The 15,693-nt window shown below is 39.3% G+C and overlaps 1 protein-coding gene across 1 annotated transcript in view; it reads left to right on the forward strand.

Annotated features, from left to right (window-relative positions):
• Positions 1-15,693, forward strand: part of tsnare1 (T-SNARE Domain Containing 1) — a 127,116-nt gene that overhangs the window by 40,928 nt on the left and 70,495 nt on the right. Inside the window, exons 3-4 of the mRNA XM_062398491.1 lie at positions 3,514-3,591; positions 4,288-4,357. Of these exons, the coding sequence (XP_062254475.1) occupies positions 3,514-3,591; positions 4,288-4,357 (148 nt within the window). The remainder of the gene's footprint in view (positions 1-3,513; positions 3,592-4,287; positions 4,358-15,693) is intronic.

Genomic DNA, 15,693 nt, shown 5'->3' on the forward strand with positions numbered 1-15,693 from the left:
ATGATCTACATTTCTTGCCGTCCTCATAAGCATTTCCACAGCCTCCGTGGAGATGTAGTGTCAGACAAAATGAAAGTTATGACTGTATGAGACCCACTACTGAAACCACAGGGAGTTTTGTCTGGATTTGTTAAGAGTGACTTTGTGATGGCAATGCATATCAGCACAGCTTTGAAGTAGGATGCTGATAACAGCATGTTAAAGTGTCGACATGTTAATGTGAGAGTAGAGTTTCAAGGGTGGAAAGATAAAAAGCTGCTGAGCTGATCCAAACCATTGACCAAACACTGATTTGGAAATAACTCTCTTCGGGTCCTCTAACCTTCCAGGGAGCAGTGCGGTTTTAATGTGAAAATGACATTTCTTGCCTGTGAAAGCATCGTGTGACAATAATTTGAACTTGGCACACACTTTATGTTCTTTTTAACCATTTGTCAAAGGGATGAATTGCAGGCTACACAGAGATAAGTCAGAGATAATGTTACCAGATTCATGCAAGTAAATTATTTTTGTTCAAAGTGGAATTAATTTCTTTTTCAGCTTAACCTTTTTACAACTTGTTAAAATTCAAAATAAATATCACAACATGTAATGCAACACATGATGAGGTGTCATTGTTCACAACTATATGGATATATCTTACCCACTGAACATTCTGTGGAGAAGGATGCAATAGATAAAGGATGAACAGAAGTGCTCCATCTGCTCTGGTCTGATTCCATGGCACAGGATGTGTTGGTCGACCATGGTCGCTCCCCCCTCTCTCCTCCTCTCGTGACCTCTGACCCTCACCATTGAGCTGCATCCTGTGGGAGACGGCCCCTGTCATATGTCAGCAGATGGTGGGAGGTTTTCGTTGAACATCAGGAGAGAGTAATGATTTGACTTTTAGACATCCATCTCCTCCAGGGGAATTGAAAGGTGGCCCACTTTAGTTTAAGCAGTGGCTGTAATCAGCCTGGATTCACGATGGTTCCAATGAATTGCAATAGCCTCTCTGACCCGACTACCTTGTTGATGTTCTGCTGGAAGCAGCAGGATGTGAAGAGCAATTGACATCCTGCTGCTTGATTCCTTCTGATCGTGAGTGTCAGATCACAATAGTTGAATTGAGTGCAGTACAAGGGGACTTTTCATGTTGATTGGAGGGGAGGGACTATCTGCAAATGATTCAGAATGATACATAATACATATAAACACACACACACACTCTTTGGAGCATCTAATAGTACAAAATTATCGGATTTACTCTTGAAAATGGAAAACTTGTCCAATAATGCAAACTCTAGACTGGGAAAAGGATAAATGAATTGTGGAATAAAGTGACAGCACATGTAATTTACCGTCTCACAAAAGGGGCTGCAGGCTTAAGTAGCTAATTAACGAATAAGAAATTCAATGTACAATAAATCTGTCTATTCATCCACCTAGTCCTCACTCCAACAATTTATTTTTAGTGCCTAAATCCTTATATATCCCTTTTGGTGTTTCACGACATGTCATCAGGCTACGTTTTTACTCTAACAATACTCAACTACAACTAACTTGAAATGCATAGATGCCATAAAATGAAGAACAGCTTTTGAGATATGATGAGGTCGGTATATTTTATTTTTATCAGCCTCCAGAGAAGGAAGGGAGGGTCCCATACCGAGGACATGCACAAAAGTAAACCCACACCCATCTTGTGACAGGCCGATCAACCTCCACTGTAGCATGAACAGCGGGCATCCATCCATCATGGGAAAAGAAAGGTGTACAAAAGTGTGTGGTAAAAATGTGTGTATGCTGAGATAACATTAAAAATGCACTGAAGATCCCTCAGTTGAAAAATGACCCATTTTCCAAATGTACCACAATCTTGTAACGCTGCTCGATGGACTGAATGCAATCATGTCATTACCTGGACGATTTGTCAGTATAGCTCATTGAGTCGAGTTAATGACTTGTGATGTACAGGGGAGGTCCCTCAGCTCTTCCTTCTGCCCACAATGGATATATGTTTCACTGTCCACCACTAATTTGTCTTTGACTTCACCTCCGCTTGCCTGTCTCTCTTTATTTCATTTCAATATTTGATAGCCCATTCATCAATTCCCGGTACTTCCGAGGCATTTTCCGCCCCTACATTTTATCTATGCCTGTGTACTCCTGACAATGTGAGAGGAAAATTGTTGATGGCAGTCATTTCTGGGTGCAAAATTGACAATATGGTGTGTGCAGCTTATCCAGGTCATGATGTTGATCTCGGCCTGCTGTAATGGCTCTGGGCCATTAACCCTCCCTGTCATTTGCAATGAAATGTGCTTCTGAACAAGGAAAATGGTTCTGCCCACATAACTTACACAGCAGACTCACCACTTCTGCCGCCAGCCTGTGGCTCAGTGCCACGCCATTTTCCCCCGTCCAGTCTATCATCGTTGCTGCAGTTAGCTCGTACATCAGAAGCTCCAGCAGCCTTTTGATGTCCATTCAATTTTCACATCTATTCATTCCAGTAACAATACCCACTCTTTCATTATAATTAATGTAAGTCCATTTTTCCTACCATCTCCTGTGCCTAATTAATTTATTTTTGATGCGTAAGTTACTTAATGTCTTTACATGAATTCTTTAAATCTTCAGTTGTCAGCTTGGCTTGATTTGTTTAAGTACCAGATTTAGGAACAAAGCATAAACTGCAATAGTCACCATTAAGGATAAGTCAAATTAAAATGGTGCTATCCCTGTTCCAATATCTTCTGCACAATATATTGAAAGGTAGGGGTGCTATTTGAATTATGTGCTGTCCACCACCAAATGCAACCTTAACAGTTTAATTTTCGAGTGTGAACAAAAATAAATAAACATACAACATGTGAATATAAAAATCAAAGCTGGACTAAGAGGCTTTGTAACCAAACAAACTCAGATACTGCACATTAATGTCTATTTGGAAATCTTTTCACAAAAAAAGGTTTGAGCTTTGAGGGACTACAAAGGTCAGTATGCTGAGGTTGAAGAGAGATTCTGGGAAATTTTGATCTATTGTTGTCGATTGATGCTTCCACAGCTTTGAAAAAGATAATAAAGGAAAAAAGAATAAAAGAACAAATTAAAACAACAAATACGCGGTTGATATAAAAATATCCTACATGGGCCAACAACTCTCTGGTCTGGAACCTTCATCCAAGAGACGTAAATGGTCACAGATTAAAACAGCTAGAAATTTGATGTAGGGATGAACCTGTGCAACAAAAAAAGGGATGTAAAATATAAACAAATTCCCAGAGTGTAGCTGTTTTTTTTTGTCTTTTATAGAAATACATTGTCTGCTTTGTTTGATACTGTCTACATCAACTGCCGCCATTTCAGATGTTAACGAAAATGCCCAAATCTGCACTTTTTCCTTTTTGTTGTTACTTCATTTTGTGGTCCCCACATGCTGCCCCTGTGTGGTCAGCTCTGTGTCTGCTGCAGTGTCACGCTCCACTGGACTGTGAAGTCTCTGCTGATATCATGTTTTCTTCAAAGCCACACAGGTCAGCCCTGCAGAACTGCAAGACGTGTTTCAGGAGACCTCCTCCAATATCTTCCAGATTAACGCCAACGGTAAAGTACCATTCATCAGTTAACTGAGTGTGTATGTGCTGCATGCTGCCTTGACATTTGTTCTTGTGCTTCTATGTCCGACCATTACTTTGAGACCTTTGACCTATGACATTTTGGCCGCTCCTCCTTTCTTTCAATGAACAATGAGATTGGTATCTAGATTTAGGAATGAAAATACAATGAGGTTTAGAATCAGGGTTGACCTTAGGTTACATTTGTTTTTTAGAATTGAAATTTAGTTTTTGAGGATAGACATTCACTGGTACTAGCTTATATTTATATGTGAATGTCATATTTATTTGGAGGTCAGATTATAATTGCTAAAAGGTTTAAGCAAAATCCAGCATTAAAATGAATTAAATGAAACCTTTACATCAAATTTATTTTTAAATTAGAGTCAGGTAATTTTAAGGATTTAGGCTGAAGCTTTAGATTTATATTACTTTCAGTGTAAGGTTTTCATTTGGTGTATTGTTTAAGGTTAGGTAGAATACAATTTGGTTTAGTGTATTTGGCTCAGATTAGGATTCATAATCGATTGTGTGTTCAACACTTTGTTCAATTCTCTGTAGACCAGGGTTAAAGTCATTTTTTGAAATAAGTTGACAGACAGATTTAGACTTGAATTAGTTTATCTGTGTATGTGTGAGTTCAGCACTTGCTCTTCATGTTTCTGTTGTTTGATTGTTCCCTCAGTTGTCACATTAGAGAAGAATCTTCAAGCCCTGGGAACATCGAGAGATACAGCAGAGCTACGACAGAGCTTGTGAGGAACGCACGCTAACACACACACAGACACACACAGACAGACACACAATGGGTTGTCCAGCTCAGTGCAAGGGTTACACTTATCTCTGCTTGCCAGAAAAGTGCTTATTTTTCTCTTTGTTTCATGGCCCTCTTTCATATTGATTAGTCTTTTTTAGTTGAGCTGCCAGCAATTACCAGATTCAAAGCTGATGACAAAGTGGCCAATCTAAGATGATTGCATCTGTTTAAAATGCATTACATCCCACTGTGTTGGCTGGCATGTCATCAATTCTATCGAACGTTTTTTATGATCGCCTCGGAAACTTACTGACAATGCTTGGCTGCTTTTATTTTTAACTTCCCATTTTCCTCCAGCAATATTAATGCTGGGTGAAAAGAACACATCCAGTGCCGCCGACCGATGCAAATTACATCCACTGTGATGCTTTGTGTTATCCAGCAGCTCTCTGTGTTTTGAAAGATTGCTCCAGAAAACAGTCTGGAGGCTTTGTGATTCTTCAAGAATTTAATGGTGACTTTCAAAGCTGATTAACCCAAAGCTTGTTTTTTTTTGCATATTTAACAGATTTCTCGTGTCACCAGTGACTTAAATATAAACTAAAACTCATAACAGATTGTATCACCTACCATATGCATATTCAAACAAGGCTTTTCTGTCCCAACCAGGATCATAACATTGTTTTAAATCATGTCAGCAATAAAAGGTCTCTCGTTACTTTCTAGTATTTTTGTGACAAAGAAAAGCTTTGATGATGAGGCTTTCAATGTGTCTTGATTTGGCTCAACCACGTGTGTACCTGAAGAGCAAACACAGAAGTGATCAGTTTTAAATGACTGCACTGCATTTCAGCAACTTCAGCTGTTTGACACTAAAGCTGTTTTCAGAGATGACCTGCAAAGATGTCTGAAGAATTGGGTCCGGACTTTATCCTGAGTTTGTCTTTGACAAATGAACTATGCAGCAGGAGTTTCTCCGGTCAGATGAACTCACAATTACTAAGACAAATCTAAAGTGTTCAGGTGATGCAGCAAGCAGCGGCACTGGAACTTCTGCTGACTTCCTTCCCCTGGAACTCTGGCACAAAGTCTGCAGAAACTCCAGATTGGTCATGTGAGAACAGAGCATGCGTTGGGGGTCAATGACGTTTCTAATACGCAAAAATGGGAAAAAGACACATAGAACAGATATCTCTGGATGAGAAAGCGGTGCTAAACACTTAGAAGACATTGACGAAGACGTAAATTTGATTAGAGACGAGCCAATGAAAGTCGTTGATGTTCTGTAAACAAAGTCACGTGATTGTTGCAGCAGAATTATACCGTTCGTGTGGGAAAGTCTGGATGGTCTATGGTCCGGACCCAATTATTTAACCTGGTTTGAATTAGTTTGGAACTAATGACTTCAAACAAGCTCTTTTTAATACCTGCAGCTTAATTCATCTTAATAGTCAGAGGGAATTCTGGGCCATTCTTCCCACAGAGCTGCTTCAGTTCAGCCTTATTCTTATGTTGTCTGGTGTGAAGGCTCTCTGAGCTCATTCCACATGGCAACTCTATTTGGATAAGGTCTTGGCTGTGATTGTGCCACTCATTAAGGTGGAATTACTTTGCTGTGGATTCCTTACCAAATTTACTTGAGGCTGACTTGCACACACTGGTATTGTTTGCCAGTACCAATATCCTATATTTTACCTCAATAAACTTGGGGATTCGTTTTCCCATAAATGATGGTATCTGTCCAGACCTGGAGGCAGCCAAGCTCTCACTCCACCGTACCTCTCCAGCGGGATTCTTTTTTTTATGTTGGTATGCAGTTTCCATTTGACATCATAGTGCTTGAGATTCTTGCTAAAGAATTCAACCATAAGTTGATTAGTCCATATAACATTTTTCCAGTAGCTTTGTGGTGAGTCAAGATGTTCTTTGGCAAATGCAACCTGCACAGTCATGTTTTTGTTTTGGAGGGAGCACTTTTCTTCCAAACATTTGGCAGCACCCTACTAAACTCTCCCTCTCCCCTTGTCCACGTTTTCATTAACAGCAGTAACATAAAGAGGCTTGCATCTTTCTGATCTCCAACCAGTCACAATGAAAATGGGCAACTGCGGAACTGACCCAGCAAAGTCTGAATGTCAACCACGTCTTCCTTTGCACAGAGTTAAGTCCTGTTTATGCCTGTGGTTAGAATGGTAACTCTCCATGTGAATCCCTGTCGTCAGGCAAAAATCTCATGGTTAATAGAATTTGACCCAGCTCTGTAATTGTGGAAATGCACACGGTAAAAAAGTCTAAGTGGATTAATAGACAGCACCCTCAAAGTGTCATTGTCTTTGTTAGCCCATTAGACATTCACTGGTGTTGTGGCTTGAACATGGCAGAGGACACTGGGTTGTATTTGGAGGAGAGCAGTCCAGAGTGATACAGTCTCTTGCAGGTCTTTCTACAGCAAAAATAAATTAGTTGAATAATTAAAGAGTAAGGTTAAACAAGAAATGAAGAAACAAACATGATGAAAAACTATTTACAATATATATTTTTTTCAAATCCCGACCTATTACCCTTGAGAGAGAGTAATTAAGATAAACAGAAATAGTCGGTACAGTTTGAAATACTTTCACTGAATATATATGTATATATATACATGTATTACTCAACTTCATTAAGTGTTTACTAAAGTTACTTTATAGATTCATATTTAAAATTATACTGCATACATAGTATGTTATTGATTTATCATTCTAAACCGGTTAATAAATCAGGTTTTATGATTAGATAATTCCCACGTGTCAAGGTCAACTGGTTCTATTAATCCTATGGAGCGTGACATAATTCTCGGTTCGTTTTTCGTTGCTGTTTTAAGATACATAAAACATAAAATAATCAATTAAAAAACAAACAAGAATACAAAAGCAAAGAATGCACACGGACCCACATAAGGGAAGACAAAACAGAAGCGATATGACCTTGCTGTCAGGATATGGTCAAAACTTCCATACCTGGGTACTGTGGTGGAGGTTTTTCGTGTTGTACGTTGTAAGGTTCCCATTCATTCCGGTTCATAGCTGAATGGAAAAAAAATGTCATTGTCATTGTAAGAGATGCATCATAATGTTGGCAAAAGACACATCAGTCTTTGATGAGGCCCACAAAGGCAGAAAAATACATTATTCCCTTTAGCTGTAAAAAACAACCTGTACTGATGTACTGTTTTATGCAAATTGACAATAGAAAAATGTATTTATACTCCCTTTGCTGTCATTTTGTGACTAAACAAGCCATGATGGTTCCCAGTACCCACTAATGTTATTCTAACAGAGTGAAATAATCATTATAATAGACGAGGGACCTGCAAATAACGGCCTACAAACATTTACACAAGACTAATATTAACACTCACATAAAGTTAAATGGTGGTTCATTCATTTAACTGGGAAAATGCAAATCAGTGTTCTATAGTGTAACATAACTTAAATGAGTTAAACAAGCAGTTCATAAACCAACGGCTGATGTCATGGTGTGTAGTCACTTGATTTTAACCCATATTATTAAGGTCTATAATTCAAAAATAGACACAGGTTTAGTCTCTGTGCTCTATAGTTATACCACATTCACAAACAATTCTTCTCAATGGTTAAAAACACATCAATAATGTAACTATCGCTGACTCAGTCAGTCAGTCAGCCATTCAGACAGAGAGACATTCAGTCAGTCAGACAGTTTATAGGTGTTGCCTCCAGCCAACCAGAGTCATAAGCTCTGGCTCCTTTCAGGGGTGGTAATTCATTTCCATTCTAGCCTTCTTGTTTATTTAATTCAAAATGAAACAATGGCTGTGATTATAGTGTTGTTTATTTGATAGTGTTCACATCCAGTCCTGAACAGTGAACAGTGATGCAAATGCTGCCTCCTATTTGACATGCTACACTGTTCATCACGGGACGTAAGCAACCTCAAGTTAAACAGACAGACTTACATCATAGTCGCTGTTTCAATTTCCAGCCAATGGGCCAAAGTACAGAGCAGTTACTGCAAAACAAACAAAAAGGTCCAGCTGTCAGAATATTAATCTCTTCAGTTTTATTAGGGCAGATCACACTAATTAAATTAAACGTCTTCTAAGCATTTAATATGATGATGTAATGAAGTAGATAATATGTAGGGAGTTTTGCTTGTGTGTTTTCCAGGTTTTTTAGCACTAATCATATCACACTGGCATTATGGGCCTTGAAGGTATAAAAGTTGCGGGGAAATGATTCACACAGATATTAATGAGGCATTTAAACCATGCAAACATTTTATCTCGCTGCAAAGGGCCACAGCAGAGAGCTGAGTAGGCACCAGGGATAAAGTGCTACATCCATGATAATAGTTTTAAAAAATATATTTAGCTATGTTAACACTGTCAACTTTTGTTGTAAACGTTTAAAACAAACATATAGATAAGATAGTAACTTTGGTGGAGTGTGTTATACTAAACATTTATCATGTCCGGTAAGGACTGAGCGTTGATACCAGCCTGCTGGGACAAGGGAGGTGTCAAGGTATCAGCTGTGCCTCTGCTACTCCTATTGTACTTCTGTTTTCAATTCCCTCATTATTTGTCCTCTGTCTTTCTCTCTCGCTGTGTGTGTGTGTGTGTGTGTGTGTGTGTGTGTGTGTGTGTGTTTTTATGTTTGTGTGTTCATGCGTCTGGGTGTGGCGATCCATTCCCACCTGCTGCCTCATCACTGGCACACCTGTGACTCATCCACTAAACAGCTCCTGCCGTACACACACACACACACACACAAACAAACCCTCACACTCCAGTCTTCGCCAAATCGTTCAGCTTGCCAATGTGGTACTAATGCTAGAGCCAAACACGAGTTCCAGTTTGTGTCTCCCCTGGTGTTTGTCTGAACCTAGTTTAATGCTGTATTCTTCTGTGCCTCCAGGGTGTTGCAGTTTACCTGCCTCACCCTGCTCCTCCTCAGATTGTGTTGTTGTGTTGTGACACCAGCCCCCTCTGCCTGCCCTGCTCCATGTTCAACACTGGCTCAGCCCCTGAACACTCCACCATACCTAATCTACAATAAAGATGCTTTTTAACTGCTGCAAACCTCTACTCAAGCTCCTGCTTTTGGTTCCAACTCTAAATTCACAAAGCCCTTTGGTATATTTATAACTATATACACATATTTAAACATTTACAATACATTCACAAACTGAGTGTCATTACTTTTCATCAGCAAATGTAATTTGAAAAAACGATACTAAAAAAATATTTTTTCAGTTACTCTCGTGAGCTTTGAAATTAGATGTTTCCTCTATGATTTGAGGATATTTGCATCCACCGATAAACAGTGTAGGAACTATGGCTTTAGTTCCTTGATTCAGCAGTCCCACAGTCTGATTGGACCAACCATAATTTCATCTGTTGATATAATCTCTGGTCTTATATGTTTGATCAAATCGTTGTAGTCTTTTAAACCATCTGAAGTCTATGATCCATTGACAAAGGAGATAGACGGTATCTCCCCTGGTGATGCTTAGCGTCAGTCAGATGGACGACATGACAGCTCAACAAAAGTGAAGCCAAATCATCTTGAGCGTCCCCTGGTCACTGGCTGCATTATAGGTCATAAACCCTGCCTCCTCCATGTTCACAAATGGGACATGGGTAAAACTAAAAGGTCAATGTACATGTTAAATACATTTTTTGTAGAGATGGTTTGTCATTTTAGGTAGGTCTTATCGCACAGATGTATGTTCACATGTGCATGTTTCTGATAAATTTGGTTGTACTAAGTTATTTTGACAATATAAAAACATGGTGAAACACAACTAACTCTCAGTCAGATTCAGATTAAATAAAGTAGACTACTGAGCCAAATAACTCAAATGTGGCACTATCTCGATGCTTTCCAGCTGCAGTCAATAGCCTCAGAAGTCCACCCTCCACTGTGAAAGAAGGGCACAGGATATTCATTGTTTTCATTTATGTGTCTATATAGTCTGCTTTTACACAAGAAAAAAACATGTTTAAAATTCATCGAGCCTGGACAGTTGTGATTTTTATGATGATGCTAAAAATCATGTACAACAAATGTGTGGACCCACTGGAATTTAGAGCAGCTGTTGCATCAGTTTTTAGATATTGGTTTGCCTTATGACCACTTAAGTGTGGCCATTACCTGTAGGTAGATAGCAGGGGGATAGGGGATAAACAGAAACATGTTTTGCTGGGCAGCAAACTGAATAAATTCATAGACGCAAGATCTCACAAATACACACACACACAATCCAGATTTGTCAAAGGCAAAAAAGGTGGCAGCATCAGACGGGCGATCATTGGCTAACCTGCGTTCGCTGTATATACCCCAAAGAGGAAGTACTGTCTTTGTGTACTGTAATTAGCCAGCGCACAGTGAAATCAATAACATTAATGATGGCTGCACTCCATTTTAAGGTGAGCCAGTCCCAGGCGGGTTTGATATTGTGCACTCTCATTCACTGACTGGGTTTAACAGGGGAACCTAATGTAATGGAGCCAACCTTAATGTCATTATTTACACCTCTACTTTTCTTGTTATGATAATGAAATGTCCACTGTGAAAAGGATCAATGACACAAAATCACATTATCCAATAGACTGTGCAAGATGAACTATCTCAGATACATTTTTACTGTGCACTCTGACCTGACTACCACTCAATTTCTTATAATTACTATCTAATAAATAAAACAAAATTGCATCACGGCCCCCATGACGCCAGATTTCAATGCATATTCTCAAGATTTCATTCCATATGTTCAGTTATAGAGCTGTTGAATATTTAAAAATATATTCAAATGCATCATAGCTACTTAAAGCAATCCCCAGACAGCAGTGAAATCCACATCCATCATAAACCCAGGCAGGGAAATGCAGGAAATAGGTAGAACTGTCAGAGCCATCTTTTCAGACTGTGTGGATGCATGTCGTCCTCCTCCACTCTTACACAACCAGCAGGCACCACACTGCCTTTCAAACCCACGGTAATGCTCCGCTCTCTCTCACAACGATTTGTCAACTGATAGTAGGTGTATGTTCTGTTGGAGCTGCACATTTAAATGTCAGATGGATTGCAAAACTGCTGATGTGTGTTTGTGAGTGTTCTTGTGAATGTGTGCGTATCCTTCTAATGTTGTGAGGACACATTGTGGTTATAAACCATCAACTTCAAGTATGAAATCTTGACCGGTCAGTTTCAGGAATTTGTTTTAGATTAAGATTTGGGTTTAGGTATTTATTTGTGATTGAGATTAGTGTCTTGGGAATGAATTATTCCAATGCCTATATACAAAAAGAAAGACAAGGGTGTGTGGGTGTGTTTTCATATAGTATAATATTACATTGTGTTTTATTTGGAACCATTTTTATAAAAGAGCAGTGCTAATACCAGAACCCTGTGGTAGACAAGCGGTGTTAAGTTTACTGTGATTCTCACCCAAATAAATTGAGGTCTATCACATAGAAAAGTCAAATCAATTTCTCTTTAATACCTTCCTGAATTTAATTTCTTTTTTTTCCCAATTCTATATATGGATGATCTCTAGGAGAAGCCGACTGTAGAGAAAATAATTCAAACCTGCATGACAGTCAACAATGTTTAGTATAAGCCATGTCTCTTTACCAAGATGATTTTTGGTGTCAGATATGAATTTCCTAATTGATCATACTAAAACTATCAACTGTTTTGGCTGATCACAGAGCGCTGATTTAGTTCAATGTGCAGAATCAGACGCAGAGGTGACGTCAAGGTTCAAACAGAAGTCATTCATTGTAAAACTGGCAGTAGATCCGAGGCAGGCGGGGACACAGGCAGCAGAGTCAGGGCAGATCATGTTTGGAAACTGGAAGAGTCTTAATTTTGCACTGGAGACAAATAAGGAGCTGAGCATGGCAGATGTGTTAGAGCGCGGCAATCTGAGGCAAACAAAGGATCAGCCGCTAATACACCAAGCACAAGAAAATAAGTTTGAGCACAGAGACTTGGCTGCAGCGTCTGTCCCGTGCGGATACAATGAGTGAGCTGGTGAAGACTGGAGTGAAGAGCCGCAGCTTTTATTCACAATGTGTCAGGTGGAGGTGATGAGTTATTACTGTATATCACAGGTGGAGTGGAGGCATAAGTGGACATTTAGGTCAGTAGCTCATGTACATCATGATTTATTCTCCAAGTCTCTTCTACTTTTTTCGTGACATTATGCGTTCATCAATACAGCATGAACATCTTTTTGAAATATTCGTGATATATTCGTATAGCGAGATAAAAAAAAAATATATATAACGTTTTTATTTTAAAGGTCCAGCATTTCTACTTCTGGTATTTTATGTGCAAATTCAAATGTGAACAAATGGATGGCCTACATGAAGTGCAAATGCCATTTTTGTAATTCCCTACTTAACAGACATTTATTTTAGTGAGAATGAAGTGAGATCTTTGACATGAGTCATCACTGTGCATCAACACTAATGGGTGTATTCTAAGTTATAACACAGCCACCTTTTCCATTGCATCATGGGAACTTTAACAGGAGCAATATTACCTACATTTATCACCGTAACTGCCGATCACGGTTCTCAACCCCCTATCTACCGCCATTAAAAAAATGAAGATTATCTACAGACACTTTTAATTCATAGATGCATTTAAAATGCAGAGAAAAGTTGCAGCAATGTAAACTCACCCATATCAGCTGACGACGTTGTTGGTGTTGCTTGTCTGGCTGCAGGTAGCCGCTTTTGAAATATTGTTGATTTTTATTGTACAACTTGTGTAATGCTTTGGCAAGGTTGCAGGCATACCAATGATGCCACTTGAACTGAATAATGCTGTGTATTTAGATGCTGGCAGACAATTTGCTTTCACATGGACTCTGGCGGTGGATATCCCTCTTGTAAATTTGTAACAACAGGGCATTGATGTAGCTGTCCTGAGGACAAATAAACTCTCAATTTCCTCTACATCCATTATTCAAAGTTGACCCAGAAAACAGCACTAAGATAAAAAAAATTGTAATTTGCCACATGGTACCAGGGAGAATATAGCAGCACTACACGAACCAGACAGAAACACTGAAGTAAAGAGCAACCACTGCAAACGACTCAGCGTCTCGTCAGGTTACATTTCTCTTCACTAGCAGCTTTTACAGACCATTTACTTTTATAAGAAGTTGCAAATATTTCACTCTTCTCCTCATGAAACTTTGTTGTGAACATGCCTTGAAGAAAAGCTCCTCAATTCTCAATTTCAAACACATTGCTTCCAGTGCCACATGATGTTCGTTGAACACGCCCTGGGGATTGATAACGCCCTTTATAATAAATGCTGATATAGACGTTAAAATAACATTTTGGAAAGTACATTTTCCCTGACTTGTTTTATGTATTTATTGTGAACAGGACTCAGTAGGGAAGAGTATCACAGTGGGTTATGATAGTCTTATGAATCAGGTCCTTTCCTCCCACCTATAGTGATTAATAGGATGAGGAGTTCAAGATCATCACCCACAGGTGAGTTGGTGAAGGGGGAGAGGTGAGTCAGAAAACTTCAAATTGCTCAACAGATGAGCATGACAGTAAAGATTGAGTTAAATTAAAGCGATAAAGCTTGACTGACCACCTATCCTGTGATTAGCTAAATGGGATCAAGTATGAGATGAGACTAGAATGAGCTGGTGGAGCAGAGGAAGGGGGTTAAACGTATGTTACGTGTCAATAGCATCCTAAGCAGCCTCAGCCTTCTACCAGACTGAAACCCTGCTAAGCTTTATTTAGTCTATTATTATATTTACCTTTTTACTCACTACACCTATTTTAACTCTATATGCATTTAGTGGTTTAACGTTTAAAGGCATGCATGAGGTGATTCCTGTCTGTAGGATATCAAAAGCCTAAATAAAGTATATGTCTATCTATCCGTCTATCCATTCCATTCCTCCACCCAGCCCTCAAAATGCCTAAAGAAAAGATTGCAAACCCCATCATCCACGTGTCACATATTTCAGTTCCTAGTCAGCAGCTAACGGCTTATTTTCAACAAACAGCATGAGAATAAGACAACTGTGGAGGCGCATTTCTCCTCCTTTGTAAGAGGCTGACGCTGCTGTTACTCTTCATCTGAACAGCTTGTTGAGTGGTTGAACACCTTCAGAACCCCCCCCCCCCCCCCCTCCTCCCACACTTCACCGCTGGTAGATCTGAGGCAGCTGTTTTCAACTATTTTTGAATTTTCCAAAAAGGACTGTTGTGGATTTCCTGTCGAATAACTAAAACAGACACCAACAATGAGAGCACACACTGGTTTGGCTTGAAGATTTACATAAATATTATGCTGATCAATAGGGAAAGCTTAGCGACTTTACAGAGAATTAATTTTATTCCAAGTGATATTAATCTTGGGTAACTTCAGTTTCAGGGTTTCCGGTCCTCAAAGCTTGTTCACTTCATATCAGGATAAATCACCATTCTAACTGAACTCTATGCTGAACGGCTATCCTGCTCGGCAGAAGGTTAAGTTGGTGAAGAGAGATCTGTCTGTATAAAATCTCCGCCAACTGACTTTAATGAATTCCTTTAAAACATGAAATCACAGTTTTAGACGATCCAGTGGAGTTCTGTGTGGTGAAGGGCTAGGACATGGGACTTCAGAGGCTGACAAAGTCATTTTACCTTCTCTGGTAAGTAACTCAATGAAATGTATAGATCCCCATCGAAAGGAATCGTAAACCTTTGTCAACTGCTGGAGCCGAACATAACCAACCTGACATAGAAGCAACATGCTCACAGTACCACAGACTGCCTGCATTGACTTAAGTTTCTTTACTTGTGGAAGTTAGAGTGTGTCCTTAGAGTCATTGCAGACAGACTTAGCTCATTACAGAAGCTACATCATGTGATTTAACGTTTCATCTCTGATCCAGGAGGTTTCTTCGGTTCAGTTTACAAGGTCTAGTTACTGAAGATGGATTCATAAATTGCTCTAATATATTTTTTCCAATATCTCACGGGGCTGCGTAACGACACATTCGCACAATTAGAATTTTTTAGCAGCTGTCCTTCCTGCATTTAGCACCTGTAACCGTGTTTAGTCTAGATACTGTTAGTTCTCTTCGTATTTTCCTAATGTAACAGTTTGCTCCTTGTTTAGGAATATATTCCCGGGTCCATGTCTGTGATTGGTCATATGCAACAAACACAGCATCTTTCATTTGCATGCACTCACATCTTGATGAGGAAAACCGTGGTGGATTTACTGAGTCGATAACCAGCTTTGTGGGACCGCTAAGCCTGACTGCGATTGTTAA

The sequence above is a fragment of the Platichthys flesus genome, chromosome 11 (assembly GCF_949316205.1).
Source record: "Platichthys flesus chromosome 11, fPlaFle2.1, whole genome shotgun sequence".
Classification (NCBI taxonomy): Eukaryota; Metazoa; Chordata; class Actinopteri; order Pleuronectiformes; family Pleuronectidae; genus Platichthys; species Platichthys flesus.